The sequence below is a fragment of the Nannobrachium achirus genome (genome assembly GCF_963921795.1).
Source record: "Nannobrachium achirus genome assembly, chromosome: 20".
NCBI lineage: Eukaryota > Metazoa > Chordata > Actinopteri > Myctophiformes > Myctophidae > Nannobrachium > Nannobrachium achirus.
The window spans coordinates 54,568,414-54,592,569 of NC_137827.1; the positions used below are offsets into that span (position 1 = coordinate 54,568,414).

Here is a 24,156-nt window from a genome sequence, read left to right on the forward strand (position 1 = left end):
GGGCAATGACATATTTTAAAAAGATAAAATCTGTCAACCAGCACCCTCTAGTGGATATTTAACGTACACTCCCTAAATGCGACCTACGGTAACAATAAGAAAAAGACACAGTAGGCGTGCGTGCGTGCGTGGCGTGGCGTGCTCTCACCTCGATGTTCTGCACCAGCATGGCGATGTGGGAGAAGTCGCTGACCTCGTTGGAAGCTTCCAGGACCTGCGAGACCATGTTGGCCCACTGGGCGTAGACGTGCAGCGGGTCCTGCAGGACCTGCCTCAGCCCCGCCTCCGCGTCCGCGCACTGCCGGGTGCACCGACACTTCACACTGAGGACAGAGGAGAGGATTTGTATTTTTTTGTATTTATATATTAGCACATAGTTGAAATACAAGAAACAATACATTTGTGTGACATATTGTGCAGGAGAAGTTAAGAAGCCTGGTGGCTTATGAAGAACTTCCCCTAATTTATAAAATCAGACATAAGTATACATATTATAAAAGATTTAAATAAAACATCACACAATAATACGTACTGTACAATAAACATGCTTAAGTATAGTTTACATACAATGGAGTACATGCATAAATACAACAAACTCTACCTACAGACCTGTACACATATCAACATATCTACTACTTTTTAGCTATGAGCATTTTTTTGTAGTTGGCTTTAAAGACTGGTAATGAAGATTCTTTTATCCTTGGATCGGCGGCATTCCATAAATTAGCACCTCTATATCTTATTGCAAACTGCCTGAGGGAAGTACGACAATAAGGTACATGAAGGTCCTTTGATTGTCGTGTGACATATGAATGAATATCAGAATTGAATGAAAAGAAGCTATTAAACCCATTTGGTAGATTGTGTTGATCATAAATACATTAATACACATATCTGTAAAGAATTAACCTCGAGAGAGGAGAGGTTCAGTAGTGTTGCTAGGTTTTCAATATAATGGGTCCCAGAATAATTTCATGGGTTCCACGTGACGACACACGCATTATGTATCAACGGTGAAAACATCAAAAAGGACTTTAATTTAATAGGCCTAGAACTTAAGTATTGAATGCTTTAACCAGTGAAAAATAGCAGATATACAAGCTCACAGTGCGGCACCGAGTGCCGCGCGGTGAGCTTGTAGATCTGCTATTTTTGAAAAAAGTTGTGAAAATGTGTGCAAATCTTTGAATATATGTATTTTCTAAAGCGAACGTTTGTAACTAAAATTTTGCTTCTGGGTGGTCCCTGGAACTGAATATTTTGAGATGGGGGTCCGTGGCCAAATAAATATCATTTTGGGGGTCCTTCACATGAAAAAGTTTGAGAACCACTGACACAGTAGTCTCTCAAGAACAGACTAACTGAGCTCCAGTTAAGTGAAAACGACCTTTCTGTGACGATGGCTAGCCAGATTGCTGACATAGAAACATAGTTTTTTTCAAAAAACCTTAGAAGCATTCAAAAGACGCTTATAGAATCGGGTCAAAATTATAATGTTCACGATTTTTCAAAAATAGCAGATATACAAGCTCACAGTGCGGCACCAATAGTTAGGGGGCGTTCACACCAGGGTTATTTGGTCCGCTTAAAAGGGACCATGGTCCTCTTTCTCCTTTGGTCCGCTGGTGTGAACGTGCAAAGGGACCATGGTCCCTTTGTTTGGTCCGGACCATGGTCCTCTTGAAAAGGCAGGACTCGTCCGCTTCCAAAAGGACCATGGTCCAGTCCTCTGCTGGTGTGAACGGAGCCGGACTTTATAGAGGACCAAACTTATGTCTGATCAGCCTACTACATTCTGCACTGTGTGTTGTTCATTGAAAAACAATATGGAAAAAAAGAATAAACGACTACTCGTGAAGCAATTCTAACTTCAGCTACAGCTTAGCCTACACTCGTCAATCTTTATGTTTTGCAGTTGTGAAGCTGGATTAATAATTAGTTCTAAAAGCATGAATTTCTTACGGGAATCACTATTGATATGACCCAACCGCTGATATTTCTTGATTAGCTGCAGTAGGCTACACGTTAATAATTGTATCATCTCCTCTCCCTGTGAGCAGTCACGGCGGTGTCTTGTAAGCTACATGGGAACTGGTGGCCCATCGTGTGCGGTGACTCCAGGGGTCGCTCTCCGAACACGGTGATCATTGTTTGTTTTGACGCAAATACTGTCACAAATAAAAGTAAGGTCACCATCTTGTGTGTAACAAGGGAGTAGACGGAGCCAGGCGCGATGCGCGCATAACTTCCATCCAACAAGGAAATGTCAAACTTGGCTTTTCTTTCAAGGGATTAGGATTTCGCTCTCTTTTCGCTCTCTCACTGTTCCCCTGAGGACAGGCGTTCATGAGTCAAACTTTTCACAATTTGTTGGGACGGCAGTAAGATGTCCATAGCCTACTCCTGTCATCGTGTGCTGTGCGCAAAAATAACTGATTTGCAAGCTTACACTGTTACACTGTTACGCTGTTTCAGAGCTAAATGAATCCTGTCGTTAAAAAGAACAGATCTACAACATAGCATCCTGTTAGATATGTTATTTTTAAGCATGCGCCACCGCATATAAAGTTATATGGCTCACACGCATATGCTAGATTCAACATTTGGGACAATAGGGATTTGCTATGCATTATTTTATTGTTTTTATTTAGGTTATTTATTCATGTAGCGTCATCCAACATGATAAGGATAGGGAATATCTTTATGGACCCATTGCTTGTAAAGAAAGAAAGAGACAGAGAGAGATTATTTGATGTGGAAACGGTGACGCTTATTATGTTTTTATTTGGCCACGCGTTCTTGCGCTATTTATTGTTAAATGAATCAAGAAGAAGGCTTTATATTAGGCTATATTTTTTGAGAGAGAGAAAAAGAGACAGATATTCCTCCATCCATCCATCGCTAATTACTGCCTGAAATGTGTGAGTTTCGCTTCTTTAAAAAAAAAGATATAGGAAGCGGCTGTGATTAATAACACAACATTAATTAGAATAGGCAGCAAGTAATTTTCCATAGGAATAGCCTATTCTGTCAATAGATCAGCAGCAGCCTGTATGACCACGTCCACATGTCATTTTGTTTACATATTTGGTTCTTTTAACAAAAGTCCCGTGTGAACGCTAACCGGACCAAATTCAAAATGCAACAATGTAAACATTTGGTCCCTGATCCGGACCTTTTAAGCGGACTTTGGGTGAGAACGTGCCCTCAGTTAGTTAAAGCATAAAATAATGATACGCAATAATGTGTACCCGTTCTAAATGGGTTAAACAAATAGTGGCAAATAGCTACTTGTATGTAGTTAATAAAGGACAGAAGCAAGGATTTACAAGACAATCTCAATCATCTCATCGATAATGTCAGAACGCACATTTGTGGAGACTCCACCACATGCAGCTCAGCTGGTGCAGTGAAATCCCAAACCCCAACCTTAGTAAAACTATGCCTAAACCTAACCCTAACCTCAGTAAAACTATGCCTAAACCTAACCCTAAAACCTAACCCTAACCTCAGTAAAACTATGCCTAAACCTAACCCTAAAACCTAACCCTAACCAAATTAGGACTAATGAGATTTAGGACTAATGAGATGTAGTAGTACTACCTAGAGGCATTGAAAATGCAGTGTGTCCAATTGTCCTCTTTCTCCTAAAACCTTTTTACATTTTATATACTTACTCTTTATATTACTATTTACAGCACTATTTGATTAACCTCGCCTACCAGGCTTTTTGAGAGAAAGCCTGGTGTTCGTTCACAACACGCCTAAAGCGCGGAAACCACTAGAAGAAGCGGCATCGCTTTGATTTGGTTCCCTCCGTTTGGTTGATTAGGTAGGCCCTAAAAGCGTGTCCTTGAGCGCAGGGGAATATTTTGGGTTAAAACTGAATCCGGTTTGATCTTTCCGGCAAATTGTAGTCCTTTGAGTACTACAACATGACGTTTTGTGGTTTCCGCTCCAGACCGGTTACAAACCCGAAAAGTGAAGTGATCCCAGACTACTATTTGATTAGTGTCATTTTTGTCTTTACAACCCAAGACCCCTAGGGGGCGCCTCGTCATAGAGTTGACTCTGTCATGATATCAAGCATCTATATTGGAGCACTTGGAGGCAATCATAAACCAGAATGTTTAGCTACATATTCCCACAAACACCTCTCACAAACATAGCCACCACGTCGAACAAACGTGAACATTTTAAAATGTCCACATTTTAAACATGCCACTCTTTGAACCGCATTTATTTCAATTTAACAAAATTTGCCTCATGCAGAGCAGCCACTCCTGACGGAATGATCCAACGTTGACCGGCGACGCGATTTGCGTCACAAATGGGCGTAAACACAACGCACTCCAACTAAGTAACTGCCTGCAAGCTGCAAGCAACAGAGATGGGGGGGGAGGATGGGGGGGTGGAGAGTAGAGAGAGTAGAGAGACAGAGCGGAGCTCAGCGACACGACCAAATGCAGCACTCCAATTGGCTAGGACTGATCACGTGGCACACGTGCCGACGTCCCACGTCACACCAGCGCCATACGTGCTGCTGACGTAACGTGCTGCTGACGTAAAGTCAACACAAGGCTAACAGTTAGCTAAACAAATGATGTACTCACGTTTGCAGAGTCAATAGCACTACTGTCCACATTCCAGTACAGTCCATCACTTAGGCACGAGTCCCGATCACATTACCATAATCTTCATGTATGTACATCCCATTACAGCCACATAACGTTAGGCATTTTATTTATGCGCAGTTTCTAACAGGGAGTGCGTCCGCCGGTAAAATATGTCCGACCGGAAACGTGCTGCGCCACAATAGTTCCCCCCATAGAGAGGCATCAGATAGATGGATACATCGATCATAGATGTATCTATCTATCTGCAGATAGATAGATAGATAGATAGATAGATAGATAGATAGATAGATAGATAGATAGATAGATAGATAGATAGATAGATAGATAGTACTATAGAGAATCAATTATAAGAAAAACAATCATAATAATTAAAACACATATTATTAACAATAATAATATATGGAATTAATATAGCACATCTATCTATACTGAGAGCCACAGAAAGATAGATTAGATACACACATATATCAATAGATAGATAGATAGATATTATAATACAATAATAATAATAAGGGTAATAATAATAATAATACAAACTTTAATATCTGGATTTTATATAGTACTTTTACACTACAGTACAGCAGTGATGTTACTAGGTTTTCAATGTAATGGGTCCCGGGACCCACAGGTGGTCATTCAAATGGGTCCCAGAAAGGTTTTATGAGTCCTCAATATAAAGTTTACGCGCGCAAAATGGCGTCGGACGTCGGTGGAATCAAAACATTGACGTTTCTATCGCCTGTTTAAACTTTCTACGTGGATTTTATTTGTGTTAACGTAGGGTAAAGTAGGATGCTTTCACCCATGAACAATGGTGGTGTCTGTGGATTTTTTTATTTTTTTTTACCGCGACACAGTAAATTATTTTAACATGGACTCCAATGGAGGCGCATCCCCGGGACCCCAGGACCATGACATGAATGAGTGACTTGAATGAGTTTTTGATGCGGGATGCGCACGTAATGACATCACTGGTACAGTACGGCACAGTACAGTAGTACCATAAACTACAGTACAGTACAGTACAGTACAGTACAGTACAGTACAGTATGGTACAGTACAGTACAGTACAGTACACTACGGTACAGTACAGTACAGTACAGTATGGTACAGTATGGTACAGTACAGTACAGTACAGTACAGTATGGTACAGTACAGTACAGTACAGTATGGTACAGTACAGTACAGTACAGTACGGTACAGTACAGTACAGTACAGTACAGAACAGTATGGTACAGTACAGAACAGTATGGTACAGTACAGTACAGTATGGTACAGTACGGTACAGTACAGTACACTACAGTACAGCATGGTACGGTACAGTACAGTACAGTACAGTACAGTACAGTACAGTACGGTACAGTACAGTACAGTAATATGTCCGACCGGAAACGTGCTGCGGCACAATAGTTCCGCCACAATAGTTCTTTTTCAAAAAGAAAACACGTAAAATGTTGGAGATACTAGATTTTCAGCCCCAACAGCAGCGATCTGTAAGATTCCTTTAGAAATTGGGTGTATATAGTATGTGCAACAATAACCAACAGAATATCTTACAACGGATAACAGATTATAACAACGCGTCCCTGCATTAATGAGATGTCCCACTAATTGGAAGGTGCGACTTATAATCTCTTCCCCGGATATAAATGATAAATTAAAATGAGCAGCCTTGCAGAAGAAAACCTGTGATTATCCTTAACTAGTTGAAGGCTATGAACTTACATGGAAACTAGTGATGCGCGGATAGGCTTTTGAGGTCATCCGAATCCATCCGCGCGAATTAATTAACCGCCAATTATCCAACGGCATTAATTATGTTTATCCAATTTATAAATCCGCACCTCCGTCACGGCATCTTACATTATGTCAAATTATTTCTTATTTTCTGGTATTCACAGAAATGCATTAATGTCCATTCTCCCAACATCACCCCCTCCCATTGCCCAAAAACACCTCAAAGGGGTCGCTCTCGTCTCGTCTACAACTCGGCTATGAGTCCTGTGAAATGTTGTGCAATGTGTGATCCCTTTTCGGGGATCAATCGTGTGGTGACAACCACAACGATATTATGACAGTCGATTTCAAGAAGGACACTCGTGTAGTGTGAAATACTTGTAACGATCCGATGACACCGCGACCACTTCCGTATCTTGCAGTGTGTTCCTGCCTAAGACCCAGAATTCTTTTATACGTTAGCTATTGAAAAATAGCAGACATACAAGCTCGCAGCGTGGCACCGAGTGCCGCGCTGTGAGCTTGTAGATCTGCAATTTTTTGAAAATGTGTGCAAATCTTTGAACATCTCATTTTCAAAGTGAACATTATTGCAACTCAAATATTTGCTTCTCAAAATTCAAATGTTCATGATTTTTCAAAAATAGCAGGTCTACAAGCTCGCAGCGTGGCACTCGGTGCTATCACTCATGTTAGAAGCCCGGTTTTCGGCGATTTAGCCGTAAATAAACCTTGTCCGCTTCCATAAGAGCACAGTTCAGAGAAAATGAGCTTCAAAGATGTGAGAATGCATTGGATTCGGCGGCGCGATTCGGCGGCGCGATTCGGCGGCGCGATTCAGCGGCGCAACGCTCTCGCGGGCCGATGTAAACAGATCGCGGCCGGCGGCCTGGATGAAAATTTTGCCTCAGGCTTCGGTGAGGCCTCCGAGTATTTAATTCATTTTATATAAAAAGCCGAACTAGTTCAGGAAACGTCGCGCCGCCGACAGCATAGATTCAGTAAAAATTGGGGGGCTGTAAACTTGGCATCTGGCCATTTTCAATGGTATAAATCGTCGGAGCACGTAGCTCGGCTCCTTAGGACGAGCCAGGACCACCAACGTCTTTACAAGCAGCTCAGGGTAAGTAAAATAGCAAAATAAAAATGTCTCTTGCCGAAAAAAAACAGAACTTGTTCGGGATCGGCACAGTAAGGGTTAATGAATGAGGTTTGGACAGCTTCCTCCGTCCTTTACCTCTGGTGCTCCTTCACCACGGCCAGCACGTCGTCAGAGAGGGGGCGAGAGTCCTCCGAGAACCTGAAGAGGTCCTTGAGCTGAGCCTTGAGGTGCTCCACCTGAGCCTCCTCCGCCTCCAGGGTGCTCCTCACGCCCTGCCGACACACGGTTGGAGATGGAGAACACTTCATTATGATTGGTTTGTTTATTAATTATGTATTTATACATTTTTTTTAGACACAATATGAAGGCTATGACAAGGGTCTTCAACAGGGGGTCCGGGACACCTAGGGGGTCCGCCAAATGTTTGTGTGATAGAAACTTTTTTCTCCTTTTTTTATATTAACCACTTGAACCCTAGCGTCCATATTCTGAAAACTTTCGCCAAAAATAGCAGATCTACAAGCTCGCAACGCCTCGCAGCGCGAGGCGTTGTGAGCTTGTAGATCGGCTATTTTAGGCAAGTGTGGAGGGGAAAAAGCATACATTTGGCTTAAAACAGGGCGTACCTGGAATGTCGTGGCATGTTTTTATGCCCCGTCATTTCAGGAAAGTGGTGAATAGCGGCTCCTGCTCTGTGTAAAGCTTGTCATACGATGTAATCAGTCAGTTAATTTCGTTACTAAAACTGTGACGATAAATGTCCGTCGACTACCTTTTTTTCCACTGACGAAAAGTAGCTAAAAACTAAGCTATGATGATTAAAACTAAGACAAAATATCAAAAAGAAAAAAGTGATCCAGGCACTCAGAAGTTAAAAAGGGAGGAACAACCTTTATCTCATTATTCTAAAAAGCCGACATGTTTCGACCAGAAACTGGTCATCATCAGGGCATACTGACAGTAAATCCAGCTCCGTGTAGCCTAAATGGCTACACGGAGCTGGATTTTTCATATATCCCGGTTTTTCAGATATCCACATAGAAAAATACCTAGGTCCACACGACAAAGATATCTAGGTCTAACAAGCACACACACAGTAAAGTCTTCAGAGATATTCGGCTTCCCCGTCTACACGGATCCAGTGAATCGGATATTTTTGCAATCTCTCTCCACTTATTTATCCGGTTTCAAAAATATCCAGCTTCATGTGGCTGCAAGCCCCAACAGCACAAAACAAATATCTAGCTTAAGAAATATCCAGCTCCATGTAGCCGGCACCTAAAATATGACAAAAACTAAATAAAATCAAAAGACTATGACTGAAACTAAAATCAAAATCAAAATTATCACTGGGTTTAACACAGGGCGTGCTTGGAACGCCCTGGGGCTACTCCTTTGTCTGGGTGAATAACAGGTTGACAAAATAATAGGCTGACGAGAGACAGATGCACAGTGTGTGACAGCGTGAGATAACCACACTCTCTCAACACAACGACTTATCTTTACCGTCATCATCATGTGTCAAACCTCCTCCTCCTCCGTTCAGGTATTCTGACCTCGGGGCATGCAGGCCTGTTCTACCAACGGCACTTAATCTATTACGACCGGGAACGCATCAGTGTCAGTAACCACTTTAAAAGGAGTAGTTCACCCCCAAAATGACTTTTTTGCTATTGATTAATCACGCCATGGAGAGTAGAGTTCAATCATATTTTTGGGGGTTTTTGTCACATTCCTAAGACAAAAATTTGATTCGAGTAAATTTACCCCCATTGATTCCGGATGGGGACCCGTTTCGAAACGGGTCACCATCCGGAACGAATGGGGGTAAATTTATTGTTATCACATTTTTGTCTTATATTAGGAATGCGACAAAAAACTAAAAATATTATTGAACTCTAGTCTCCATGGCGTGACTAATCAATAGAAAAAAAGTCATTTTTGGGGGTGAAATACTCCTTTAACCATTATTATGTTTTTATACTTTGGCTATTTTTTATTTATTTTTAATCGATAAGATGTGTGCAAGTCTTTGAATATATTGACCCGATTCTATAAAATGTCTTCCTTCCTCTAAATCAGTGGTTCTAAAACTTTTTCATGTCAAGGACCCCCAGAATTAAATGTGTTTGGCCGCCGACCCCCCCCCCCCCCCCCCCATCTCAAAATATGTTGTTCCAGGGGACCACCCAGAAGCAGAGATTTGAGTTTTAAATGTTAGCTTAAAAAAATATATATTCAAGGATTTGAGCATTTTTTGAAAACAAAACTGAAAATGTGTGCACATTTTTGATTACGTATCATTTTAAAGCAAACATTTTTAACTAAATTCTTTGCTTCTGGGGGGGTCCCTGGAACAAAATATTTTGAGATGTGTCAAATACGCGGTCAAATACATATCATTCTAGGGGTCCTTGACATTAAAAAACTTTGAGCAACACAGATAAAGAAACATTTTTTTGCCAGAAAACCACTAGGATTATTGTTCAGGTCTTAATGGGTTAAAAGTGTCAACACTCCTACCAATCAGGCACTGGAACCAATCTTTAGCAGAGATTTCTCGTAAATCCCGGTGAGAGAGGAGAGCACTACAGTTGGAAGAAGTACAGTCAAGTCACGTCAAGTTGGGTCTTTATTTCTATGTCGCTGAGAGGGAGAAGTGGTTGTTGGAATGAAAAAAGAGAAAGGAATGAAAAAAATAAAAGGTGAGCAAGGCACTGGGTGAGATGGCAACAAGGATAAGGTGTGTGGAGAGGAGAGAGAAAGAGAAGGAATAATAGAGGAAACCTTGCTCCGGGTCAAAGAAAAGAAATAACTGCTATTTTCTTTCTTCTGTCCTTGGCAAAGAGAGAAACTGTATGGGTAGTGCACTGCTGCCAATTAGGTGAAGAGGATGACTGCTTGAGGCTTTTAACCGTTACTTTTATTGAAACATCTGACACAGTCAGGGACCTGCAGAGAATGTTAGAGGCAGGGGCTGAAATGTCTAAAAGGGCCTTTTGGTGAAAGATATCGAAAATAGCCGACCTCCAAGCTCTGCGACGTGTTGTGAGCTTGGAGGTCGGCTATTTTCGGTGCTTGATACTCCACTGAACTAAGCATAATCAAGCCAATACTGGAGATGTGGCGTAACGGCATGGATTTGTACACAGAGAAGACAATTCTTTCAACATAAGATGCTGCATTCAAGTACAGGAGAGTTTGGACAAGGCAGTTCTCTTGAACGCTGCCTTCGGGTATAGCATGGAAAGGAGGCATTTGCATTTCTTTCACCATAGTACAAAGTGTGGCACATAGCGGCCAGCACTGCCTTCTTCGGGTCATGAAGAAGGACACCTTGAGGGAGACTTTTTAACTTTTTTTCACCAGAAGAGTGCCTTGGTTTCTTTTTCCTTAGTTGCAAGTTCTCAGTCCCCTATACAAAGAGCAACTTCGGCTAAACTTTTCCGAACTTCTGAGCAGCCAGACGCTTTCTTTTTTCAAAAGAATCACATAATATACAGTAGTGGTTCCTTTTAGCTCGCGGCCCAAAAGAGAGACTAGACGTTTGCCCGGGACCCAAACTAGAGAAAACAGCAGATCTACAAGCTCACAACGCATCACTTTTTTCCGATTTTTCTTTGATATCTCCATGAAATTGCAGAAAAAAAATATGGATATTTGCTTTTAATTCATGAAAATGTTTCCTTTTTTGTGGAATGTTTATTGGAAATGTTTTGAAATAATAATTGAAGAAAGAAAAAAGACTGTAGGAAACAAAAAGTAAAGGGGCCCATAAAAATATGTCCACGACTCCCAATTGGGTCCCGACCCACCGCTTGGGAAGCCAGTGATATACAGTAGCCACGTTTGTATTTATTATATTTTTAGTTTTTTTCTAGACACCCACCGTGTACTTCCTCCACTGTGCCACCATCTGCTCCTCGGTGCGGTCGCCCCGGCGCTCCCCGGCCTCGCGCCCCTCCTCCAGCTCGCGGGCCAGCCCGCGGAGCAGCGCCGTCAGCCGCCCGATGTCCTCCCTGAGGCGCTGGCACCTGGGGACGGGGTGGTTAGAGACAACATGACAACTCTGTGTCACGGTTATTGTAACCAAAATGATTACCATTTACTAGTGTGGGATCCAGCCTGCCTGCTACGTTCTGCATTTTTTTTTCTTTCTTTACAGTATGGGAAGCCTCCTATCTCCGTGCCCAAACGAGTCGTGGCTTCTGATTGGTCTGTGAAATGGGGCGGGACCAGTGTTGTCCAATGTAAAACTTGAGTTGCTTTCTGACAATGAACAGGTTTCCCAAAACGCATCGTAGCTCACACATGGTCGTAGAGACCTGGCCCTGACCGTCATGTCCCGGGTTTATATGGGTTCGGGCAGAAAGTGATTAATAAAGTCTCACTCCTGTCTAAATACGGTACGGCATTCTATAATTACCCTTATCCTCCGTGTTCTTTAATAAAAAGCCTAAAAAGCGTACCGTATTTAGACAGATATGAGACTTTATTAAGCACTGTGTTTGTGAAATCTGAAAGTTGGTGTAGTTGTAAGGGGCTAAATAAGTCGCTCTGCCCGAACCCATGTAAACCCAGGAACATGACGGTCGGGGCTTGGACCATGCGTGAGCTACGATGGGCTAAAATCGCTTTGGCAAACCTGGCCAACGCCTACAGTTTCAGGCTTCACTGCTCTTTTTCTGAAAGTGTCCTGTAATCTTTTTTCCACAGTTTTCTTTACCCGTTTTGCCTTTCTAATTTGTATGGAAAATGGAGTGTATTTTTGTAGAAACCCTCATATGGCAAGAAACCACTCCATTCCCTTTGAAAAGCAGAATCCACCTTCATAGATAGATTTAAACTTCGTAGTCAGAGAAGGTCATAAAACTAGCAAAACTAGCTGATCTACAAGCTCAATGTTATGCAAATCCACTGGAAGTCTATTGTCTTGCCAATGCAGGACGTGTCAAGTTTTGAAATGGCAAATCGGCACCGATTCCCGAAGTGTCTTCTAAATCCTTCTATATATTTTTTTTTTCTTTTTTCATGTCAAGGACCCCCAAAATTATATGTACTTGGCCACAGACCCCCATCACAAAATATTTAGTTCCTTGGACCCCCAGAAGCAACATTTGAGTCACAAATGTTCGCTTTAAAAATATATATATTCAAAGATTTTCACACATTTTTCACGACTTTTCAAAAATAGCAGATCTACAAGCGGCACTCGGTGCCGCGCTGTGAGCTTGTATATCTGCTATTTTTTTTCCAACAGCTAAAGTATAAAATAATACTTTCGTTATCCACTTGGAACTCCAGCATCCAGATTCTGGTGGCGGAACGTTTTGCCCAAAAAAAAAACATGTGAAAAGGGTTGAACCCCACTGGGCTACTCTACCTTTGCCTGGTTAATAAACCAGACCGAACACAACACCACCCCCTGGCGGTAGTGGTGCACCGATCCATTGAGATTCTATTTCCTCAACCAGCTTCAAGGGTTGGCCAATCAGGGTTGTATGCTTGGGGCACGTGGTTTCTGTTGGCTTGGGGCACGTGGTTTGGGGCAGTGACGTAGAAATGAAAGCTCTTCCTGAAATCCCAGACTCTCTTCCCAAAACGAAGTGTGTGATAGAGGCTGGCAACGCCAGGCAAACCCTACCTGGTCAGATACTGGCCGTGGCAGTCCAGGCTGGCGCGCAGGCCCTCGCCCGTCTCACACAGGCCCTGCCGCAGCCTCTGCCAGCCCAGGCGCAGCTCCTCCGCCTCCTCCACCACCACCTCGGCCCCGGCCGGGGAGGTGTTGGCCCGCACCGCCTCCGACACCCGCTCCACGTGCTGCAGCGTCTGCTCCTCGCCGGCCACGCTGTCGTCCAGGGCCTGGAGAGAAGGAGACAGGTTTTCATTAACTCATTTTGTGCTCCAGATATGAACGGGTTAAAATGACCAGCGTGCCTCTCGCAGGCTCCGTCCGCGGCAATTCTCTTATTTTGAAGGCCAGAAGTCGATTGCGTAAACATTTCCTGTTTGACGTCATGACGTCATTCGCCGGAAGCGATCGCCATCCCATGCGGTTGCTGTAATGGTCGATCGTTGCCTTTCAGCTTGTGTTTTTTTTTGCGAGAATCTAATGCCATCCTTGGCTTCAAAAGTGTTCTTTGGAGAAAATGGACATTAAAGATGAGATCGGCCGCCATGTTAAGGGATTACTATTTTGTGCACGTGAATCCGCGATGATGAGGAATCGGCGAGTCCAATTGTGCCAGGACTTTCCAACGGACTGTAGGGTAAGATTGCCAGCGTTACTCTATATACAGTATTTTACGCGAGTATAATATAATAATAATAATAATCTTTATTTATATAGCACGTTTCAGACATAAATGCATTTCAAAGTGCTTTACATTCAGGTTTAAAAACAAAGCAAACAAAGCAAACAAGAAAATAAACATTAAACATTTACATAAATAAACATTTATGTAAGAAGTTAAAAGAGAAAAAGAATGCAGAAAAATGTTGTAGTTAAAAATTAGGTCAGTTAAAAGCAAGGTTATAAAAGTGGGTTTTTAGCTGCCTCTTAAAGTCCTCAACTGAGGTTATCAGTCTAATTTGTTGTGGGAGTTGGTTCCAGATCTTTGGTCCATAGCTACCAAAGGCAGCCTCGCCATATTTCTTACCATTTATTGATGGCTCCGTCAAAAGTCCAGCACCAAGTGACCTAAGGGGGCGGGCTGGGACATATCTCTCTAAAGAGTCTTTCAAGTATGAAGGTGCTAAGCCCATTAAGGCTTTAAAAACAAGTAAAAGAACTTTAAAATCTATCCTAAACTTAACTGGGAGCCAGTGCAAAGATGCAAGTACAGGGGAGATGTGGTCCCTTTTCCTAGTGTTTGTTAAGATTCTAGCAGCTGCGTTCTGAATGAGCTGTAACCGGTCGATAGTTTTCTTTGGCAGGCCTGTATAAAGTGCGTTGCAATAATCTAGTCGGGATAAAACAAAGGCATGGGTCAATTTCTTGGCATCCTCTAGGCAGAGGAAGGATCTGACTCTAGCAATATTTCTTAAATGATAAAAAGCTATTTTTGTGACATTACTAATGTGCTTATTAAAATTGAGGTCCGGGTCAAGGATTACACCAAGGTTTCTGACGGTTGCTTTAACATGTAATGACAAATTACCAAGGTTGTTAGATATTGTAAGTCTCTGAGCGTCTGTGCCAATAATGAGAATTTCAGTTTTTTCTTGATTAAGTTTAAGGGAATTATTGTTCATCCATTGTTCAATGCTGGAAAGGCAGTTTAACAGAGGATCAAGTGGGTTATTGCCGTCTGGGTCTACAAATAGATACAGCTGAGTATCATCAGCATAACTATGGAAATGGACACCATGGCCACGTATAATTTCTCCAAGTGGGAGCATATAGAGGGAGAACAACAATGGGCCCAGGATCGAGCCTTGGGGAACACCAAAGCTGGACCCTCGCCTTTCCGAGACATAGTCCCCGAGACTCACCGAATAGCTCCGGCCAGTGAGGTAGGTGCGGAACCAGTTCAATGTGGGTCCTGTTAGGCCAATCTGTGTTTCGAGTCTATTCAGGAGTGTTCCATGATTGATTGTGTCAAATGCAGCGCTCAAGTCGAGTAGGACAAGGACAGAGACTTTTTTCAGGTCTGCGCTCAATCTGATTTCATTTGTTACTTTAGTTAGTGCCGTCTCCGTGCTATGTCCGGCTCTAAAACCGGACTGGAATGTTTCATGCAAGTCATTTTCATGTAGGAACAACTCAAGCTGTTTCAGGACTGCTTTTTCCAGGATTTTACCCAGGAAGGGCAGGTTAGAAATTGGCCTGTAATTATTCATGTGGGAGGAATCTAGAGTTGTTTTTTTCAGCAGGGGCCTAACTAATGCAGTTTTAAGGGGGTCTGGGAAGATGCCTGATGCTAGAGAGCAGTTTACAATGTCCAATAATTTGTGTATAAAACAGTCTATTGTCTCTTTAAAAAAGAAAGTTGGTATGGGATCAAGTGAACATGTGGATGATTTCAGCTCAGAGATAATTTTCCGGAGTTCCCCTTCATTAATTTCCATAAAACGATTTAGATGGTTAATGTTTTCTCTATTATCGGTAAGGTGTGTGTTAATATTATTATGTGTTATGATGGTATTTCTAATATTAACAATCTTGTCTTCGAAGAACGACGCAAACTCCTCACATTTTAACTGTGAGGGTTGATGTAGATGCTCATTGTTGTGGGGGGGTTTAGAAGACGGTCAATGGTGGAGAATAATATTCTGGGGTTATTGCTATTATTGCTAATGATTTTAGAGAAATATGCCTGTCTTTCGTGGCGCAGAGCTTTGTTGTATGTGTGGATGCAGTTTAAAAGTATTTCACGATGGGCTATTAGCTTACTTTTCCTCCAAGCACGCTCGGCTCGGCGGCATTCTCTCTTTAATAGGCCAGTTTGGTCATTTTTCCAGGGAGTGGGCTTGGTTTTTGGTTCCCTTTTAATTTTCTCCGGGGCTACTGTGTCTATGGCTAACCTTAATTTATGATTAAAGTGGTTGACCTTTTCATGGACTGATCCATTAATGTCTGGAAGGGCCTGAGCCAGGCTGGACAGGTGGTCTGAGAACATACCAGCTGAAGAGGGACCAATAAAGCGTCTTTTTATAGGGCATTTGGTTAGATTGTTTTCCAAGCCTGGGATAGTGACATTGAAAAATACACAGTAGTGGTCTGACACAGGAAATTCAATAATCCTGTCGATCACAGTAGTCAGCCCTCTAGAAATAACTAGGTCTAAGGTATACTCGTGATCGGCACTCTGAGTACTCGAGTATTTTTCACGAGTATTCTCGGGATCGGCTACAAATGGGTTAAATACATGCACTGCCAAAGACTGATTTAAACAGTCCTAATGTTCTTAGCTGTTGTCTGCCCAAGACTGATTAAACATATTTTGTTCCAGTGACTACAAAAAGCAAAGATTTTAGTTAGAAATGTTTGCTGCTACTTGTTTTCTTTTTTATGAAAATAGCATTTCTACATGCTCATAGCGCTGCACCAAGTGACATGCCACAAGCTTGTAGATCTGCATTTTGAAATAGTAACCAACCAATGTGCTATAAGCTAAAATCTAAAATTACACTGATGTTTTCCCTTCTTCTAATGGGTTAAGCCTCGACGCTAGTTCGGCTAAACCCTCCTCAAAACCAAGAGCCTCAAATAAACTGACACCCAGAAAAATAAAAACAGAAACTCTTACTCTGAACTGTGTCTGTCTTGTTTGTTTGCTCGATGTAAAAGAAAGATGTTTTCTCTCTCTCTCTCCCTAACGTGGTCACCTGCAGCGCTTGGAGCCTGTTCTCGGCAGCAGGGACGTGCAGAGAATGTTAGAGGGGCAGGGGCCGACATTTCTAAAAGGGCCTCTTGGTGAAAATATCAAAAATAGCAGACCTCCAAGCTCACAGCTTGGAGGTTGGCTATTTTCGGTGCTTGATACCACACTAAACTAAGCATAATCAAGTCAATACTGGAGATGTGGCGTACAACATGGATTTCTACACAGAGAGGGCAATTAGCCAGTAGCTATGCCCCTCCCCTAAAAGCTTTTGTCCAATGCTAGCTTAGCAACCGGCAGCTTGCCAAGGCTGTTGCCAAGGCAAACATTGGCAAGCAGGAAGTTATTCTAAGCTAGCATTGGACAAAAGCTTTTTGGGAGGGGCATAGCTACTGGCTAATTCTTTCAACATAAGATGCTGCATTCAAGTTCAGGAGAGTTTGGACAAGGCAATTCTCTTGAATGCTGCCTTCAGATATGGCATGGAAAGAGGGCATCTGCATTTCTTTCACCATAGTGAAACAATTTTTTGCATTCATGTTCTGGAGAGGGCATTTTTTTACAGACAGGTAAAAGGTCAGGGGCTCAAGCCCCCTTTCATGTCTATGTGTGCACGTGCCTGCTTGGCAGTGTCCTTCTAGTCCAACATCTCACCTGCAGTGCTTTCAGCCTGTTCTCGGCCGTGTCCTTCTTGTCCAGCAGCTCGCTGAGCTCCTTGGTCTTGGAGAGCAGCCACGCCTGGAACTTGTGAACTTGGCCCTTGTAGGTCTGGTGTTCCTCTGCTATCTTATGGAGGAGCAGCAGGCGCTCCTGCACAGGGTGGTTGTTTACAGGGACGTGCAGAGAATGTTAGAGAGGCAGGGGCTGACGTTTCTAAAAGACAGTGTTGATTTTGTCGACTAAAACTATGACGAAAAATGTTTGTTGACTGCGTTTTTGTCACTGGTGAAAACTAAATGAAAACTAAGCTGTGATGACTAAAACTAAGACTAAATAAAATGGACAATTTTGTCAACAAAATAAAAACTAGACCAAAACATTAGGGAGGGACTAGTGGAGGGTTAGACAGTCATTTTATGTTGCTCTCGGGTGTTGTGTGCTGAAAATAGCAGATCTGCGACGTGTTGTGAGCTTGTAGATCTGCTATTTTCAGCGCACAACCAAGAGTAAAATCAGTCATTACGATGCCATCAGGGCCTGCCAAAATACATTTCAGTTGACTAAATCAACTGTAGATTTAGTCGCCTAAAATCGTATATTTAGTCGACTAAAATTAGACTAAAACTAAAACCTTTCAGGTGACTAAAATATGACTAAAACTAAATGACATTGTATTCAAAAGACTATGACTAAAACTAAATCAAAATTTGCTGTCAAAAACAACACTGCTAAAAGGGCCTTTTGGTGAAAATACTGAAAATAGCAGACCTCCAAGCTCACAACGCGTCACAGGTTGGCTATGTTCAGTACAGCATAAGAAAAGGCATTACTGGCGTACGGCATGGATTCCTACACAGTGAGAGCAATTCTTTTAACACAAGATGTTATATTTAAGTTCAGGTAGAGTTTGGACAAGGCAATTCTCTTGAACGCTGCCTTCAGGTATGGCATGGAAAGAGGGGCATTTGCATGTCTTTGACCACAGTAAAAACTGGTCTGGAGAGGGCACTTTTTACCGACAGGTAAAGCCCCCTTTGATGTCTTTTGTGTGCACGTGCCTGGTTGTTTACAAACCAAGTAATATTTACATATTTATTTACCGTTAATATGAAAAAAAGTAACAGTGTGATTCATGGGTGCCAGTGGGGAAAAGTATTTACAGTGGTTCCCTGAGCCAAACATGTGCTAACCACATTACCACTGTAGACCACTAATAGAATCATAACTAAAATACCACCCTTTGATGAGGGGGGAGAAGGAGCGAGTGCAGCATTGCATTGAAGGGGTTTAGAGTTTGGTTTAGGCATAGTTGTAGGTTAAAGGAGTAGTTCACCCCCAAAATGACTTTTTTTCTATTGATTAGTCACGCCATGGAGAGTAGAGTTCCATAATATTTTTAGTTTTGTGTCACATTCCTAAGACAAAAATTTGATTTGAGTAAATTTACCCCCATTGATTCCGGATCCGGAACGAATGGGGGTAAATTTATTTCTTATCACATTTTTGTCTTAGGAATGCGACAAAAAACTAAAAATATTGTTGAACTCTACTCTCCATGGCGTGACTAATCAATAGAAAAAAAGTCATTTTGGGGGTGAACTACTCCTTTAAGGTTAGGGTTAGGTTTAGGCATAGTTTTACTGAGGTTAAGGTTAGGGTTAGGTTTAGGCATAGTTTTACTGAGGTTTAACCTGACTTTCGCCAGATAGTTGCAGCAGTGCGTAACGCTCTGCCTTACATCTGGGATCTCTCGGCCAGACTCTATGTAAGGGGCGGGCCATTTTTTGAATTTCTGTAGCAGGTGATTGGATGTGGCCGTTTCTATCACAGTCTGGGAGTGCCAACTCCAACCACTCATATTGGCCTGTCTGCATGACGTTGCAGACAGGCAACGTCATGCACTCAGGCAACGTCACTCTATTGGCTCAGAGCCGCTCAGAGCCCGCCCATAGCTGCCGCTGATTGGTCCGGCCCGGGACTTTACGAGTGTTATCAACGCTGGCGGACCGAGCCCAGATGGTAAAGCAATGCAACACAATGCTGCCACCATCTGGCGAAAGTCAGGTAAACTGAGGTTAAGGTTAGGGTTAGGTTTAGGCATAGTTTTACTGAGGTTAAGGTTAGGGTTAGGTTTAGGCATAGTTTTACTGAGGTTCACAAGCTCACAACACACCGCAAGCTTGTAGATCATTTATGTTCGGTGCACACCACTGATGCGATTATAAATCCCCACCCACCCATCGTGTACGTCAGGGGTTTTCACTTTTCAGGCACCCTGGGTGCCACGACGGCAGTCCAGGGGTGCCGCGAGATAATTTGGAATTTATTTGGACACTTAAAAATATATTTAGTATCATTTTAAACTTGAAGAACAAAACTTTGGTCAGTATATATGTCAGTTCTAAGGCTATTATCTCAACATTTCCCTCGCAACATAATCGCTAAAATATGCCATAAATATGTAGGTGATTGGAGTGAAAATTATGAATATTATGTAGGGTTGCCTCTGATGAAAAAGAATATGTATAGGGGTGCCCTGAGCCAAAAATCTTACATAAGAGCCACGTTTTTATTTTATTTTATTTTTTATTTTTTTTTTATAACGACACTCCCCTTTTAACTCATTGAATGCCAATCCCGAACTAGTTCGGCTTTATTAGCGTATCGCAGAGTGCCGATCCCGAACTAGTTCGGCTTTAAAAAAAAAAAAAAAAAAAATTGAAAACATTTTTTTTGATTTTTTTTTTTTGGACCCCATCAAATCTGGTGAACATGATTTCAATCGCGATTTTGCATGTTCCACCCCCATACAACCCCATCTAACATACAGGGCAGCCATTTTTGTTTACATAACATGTAAAACATAATGGCTATTATCTCAAGAATGCCTGAACGGATTTCCAATCGGATTTTTTTGTTTGAAAGCTGTGAACAAACTGCACAAATCCACTCCAATGCAATCCAGGATTGCATTGGATTTTTTAGAGCTCATTCTTCTCTGTTTTTTTCCCATGCATGAGGTGTGCAAGGTTTAATCGAGGCTAAATTGCAGAAAATAGATCTTCTAAAATGCTTGGTAGCCAATAGCTAACTTCAAGCTAACTTCATCCTCTTCCTGTACATGCACAAAGGAAAGTGTTCAGGCATGTCATGGCTGCAGGGCTTGTGCATATACCAGCACTGTCTAAGTAGAATTCTCTGGTCACCCTAACCCTAACCCTAACCCATTTTTTTTTTTTTTTTTGCAGTGTACCTCTGCGCGGTCCCGGATGCTGTTGTAGTCCCCCTGCAGCCTCTCCTGGACGGCGGGGCCCACGCTGGGGTCCTCGGTGCGGCCGTGCAGCGCCGCCGCCTCGTCCAGCAGCCGCTCCAGCAGCGGCGCCTGGCCGTAGGGGTGGGCGATATGGAAAAATACATTACAATATTTTTTCCAAGCAGAATTCCTTTTCATGTTGGTTTTATATGGTTATTTTTCAAGTCACTTACAGTACAACCTCCTACAAGGTAAGAAAAACTAAAATAAAAAGGACTAACAGAACATTTAGACCAGTGGTCCTCAAAGTGGGGTCCAGGGACTCTCTGGGTTCCTTTTGGGAGGTCTAAATTGACCCTTACAAGTATGTAACTCTGACAGTATACAAATGAAACCAAATGGACCCGTAAGGGTCCATTTGGTGCATGTACAGGAAGAGGACGAAGTTAGCTTGAAGTTAGCTATTGGCTACCAAGCATTTTAGATTTAGATTTTCGTCAACTTAGCCATGATTAAACCTTGCACACCTCATGCATGGGAGAAAAAACAAAGAAAATGAGCTCTAAAGATCCTGGATTGCATTGGAGTGGATGGTAAATATCAGCAAATATCGGCAAATATCGTCCTCTGTAAACAGAGGACAAAAACATTTTTTTTTGAAAAAAAAAACATTTTTTTTTCATTTTTTTTATTAAAAAGCCGAACTAGTTCGGGATTGGCACTCTGTGATGCGATAATAAAGCCGAACTAGTTCAGGATAGGCACTCAATGAGTTAAGGGGAGACCTTGACATTTTTAAATTTGAGAACTACTGATTTAGATTTCTTTTTTAGGTTTAAATGCATTCTGCAATGAATCTCTGTATTAACTCATTCTGTGCCAGCGCCCTCTAGGGGCCAAGGAATGCCAGGGTATCTCTCATAGGCGAGCGCTTTAGCTTCCAGGACCTCACCTTCCAGGACCTCACGTTCATGCACGTCATGGAAATGTCCCGGATGATAATGCTAACAGAATGGCTATTCCCATTTTGTCATCTAAAAGATCATTTTTGGGCGATTTCGCCGTAAATAAACCTCGCGCCGCTTCCCTAAAGACACAATCCAGAGATATAAGCCTTCAAAGATGTGGTCTTTCATTGGATTAGGCGGAGATTGGCGATTTCGTTCGCAAATAACGGCCGGCCGGGAGGTTGCTAGCTTTCGGCTAGTAGCTAGAAAAATCAGGCCAGGCTTCAGAAGGCCTCTTATCATTTTATTCATTTAATTAAAAAAAGCCGGACTACTTCGGGATCGGCACACTCGTGTACTCATCGGAAGCGGCGCCGAACATTGGGTGAACATTGGGGAGCTCAAAAATGTATTTTAAACCATTTTTAATGGAATATATCGTCGGACAGAGTAGAATGGCTAGCTGGCTAGCGGCTAGCGAGCCAGGACCACCCACGACTCAGCTCGGGGTAAGTGAATTAATAAAAAAAAATTGTATTGGATTGAAATAAAGCCGAACTAGTTCGGGATCGGCACAGAATGAGTTAACAATTCAACAGGATTTGTTATAAGGCTCCCTCATTGTATCACGATGAAAGGCATATCGTGCGGTATCACCACATCGCCCATCATACCTGGCCGTGCACGTCGCTCAGCGCCACGCGCTGGGCGTCCGCCGCCCACAGCTTCTCCTTGGCGCCCAGCTGCAGCTCCACGTCCGCCTCCAGGTGGCGCCGCAGGCGGCACAGCCACAGCTCAAACTCCTCGTAGGCCTTCAGGTACTCGCTCCAGTGCAGCCACACCCACTCGATACGACTGTGGAGGGGAGAGGAATGAGGATTTGTATTAGGTCACAACGCCTCGCAGTGCAAGGCGTTGTGAGCTTGTAGATCTGCTATTTTTGGCTAAAGTTCTCAGAATAAGGACACTATGGTAGGGGTCTTCAACGTTTTCAGGCCAAGGACCACTTAGTTGAGAGAGAGATGAAGCAGGGACCCCCACAACCTCTTCATAGATTACATATAGTTTCATTGTTTGACAGCACAATCATCAGTGTATTTTGGATTCATGTCAATTTTAGTTTTCAGATATTTAACCACTTGAACCGTCAATAATTCAAAACTTGACCTTTCACTCTGTACTTAGTCTGCTCTTTTTCCCCTCTACACCAAAGCTTTTTGCCGAAAATAGCCGATCTTCAAGCTCAAAACGCCTCGCGAGCGTGTAGATCTGCTATTTTTGGCTAAAGTTCTCTGAATATGGATGCTAGGGTTCAAGTGGTAAAGGAGGAAAAAAAGGTTTCTATCACACAAAGATTTGGAGGACCCCCTGTAGTAACTCTGAGGACCCCCTAGGGATCCCGGACCCCCTGTTGAAGACCTCTGCACTAGGGTTCAAGTGGTTTCTATAAAAATAAATAAGAAAAAGGTTTCTACCACACAAAGATTTGGAGGACCCCCTATAGTAACTATGAGGACCCCCTAGGGGCCGCGGACCCCCTGTTGAAGACCTCTGCTGTACAGTATTACCGTGTGCCTTCCTTGCTTATAGTAAATCGCTCTGGATTAACAGTGTCTGCTAAATGCCTTGATTGTAATTGTAAATTGTAAATTGCTCGAGACTCAAAAGATAAATGTGTCGTCGTCTCCCCGGGACTGAAACTTACAAACGTACATAATAAACTACCGATAAAGAACAAAACAAACCGTGGAGCTGAGAGGTTTACAGCTAACACACAGCATCTGAGATACAGCCTTTGATTGAACTGTGATTTTAAAGCTTGACAATAAGATTAACTCATTGTCGAAGGCAGCTTTTATCAGCTAAAGCTCTAAGCCAAAGTCAAGTCTGCTGTAATCCGTTTTGCTTTTATCTCAACCTTGAATGGATCTTGGCGTCAGCCAAGCGGCCTGCCTGTCACACCCGGTTAGTCTGATCACCCCCCCCCCCCCCCCCGATTCTTCAAGCTTCAATTATATTAAATGTATTCTATTATCAATTCTGTCGGGCAAAAAACTCCTAATTCCAAAATGTTCAGTTTCTGGAAAATGAGCTCATGTGGAGTTAGGAGGTTTTGATTAAAGCACCTTTTACTACTTTTCATTGGTTCAATATTATTTTAACCAACACACAGACGTAAAGGGTGTTCAATAGCACGTATTTATGAAAAAAGAGAGGGCCAATCACGTGGAGTTAGCTGGTTTTGCAGTTAGGAGGTTTAGGAGTTAGGAGGTTTTGTCCCATGAACTTTTTACTACTTTCCATTGGTTCAATATTATGTGAACCTAACACACAGATGTAAAGGGTGTTCAATAGCCCTGATTTATGCCAAAAAATCTAAAAAAACTAAAATGGAGTTGAGAGGTTTTGGCCAGACAGTGACGATTTGTTTCATGCATTGCTGAATAGATAATTTTTGACATAGCCGATCTACATAGCCGGTTAACCCCAGACT

At 42.5% G+C, this 24,156-nt stretch overlaps 1 protein-coding gene across 1 annotated transcript in view; it reads right to left on the reverse strand.

Moving 5' to 3' along the window:
• syne3 (spectrin repeat containing, nuclear envelope family member 3) overlaps positions 1-24,156 on the reverse strand; it is a gene marked incomplete at both ends in the record, with an annotated part of 173,310 nt that overhangs the window by 143,586 nt on the left and 5,568 nt on the right. Inside the window, 7 exons of the mRNA XM_080751149.1 lie at positions 149-323; positions 7,612-7,748; positions 11,366-11,510; positions 13,121-13,338; positions 17,457-17,612; positions 20,716-20,844; positions 22,337-22,517. Of these exons, the coding sequence (XP_080607275.1) occupies positions 149-323; positions 7,612-7,748; positions 11,366-11,510; positions 13,121-13,338; positions 17,457-17,612; positions 20,716-20,844; positions 22,337-22,517 (1,141 nt within the window). The remainder of the gene's footprint in view (positions 1-148; positions 324-7,611; positions 7,749-11,365; positions 11,511-13,120; positions 13,339-17,456; positions 17,613-20,715; positions 20,845-22,336; positions 22,518-24,156) is intronic.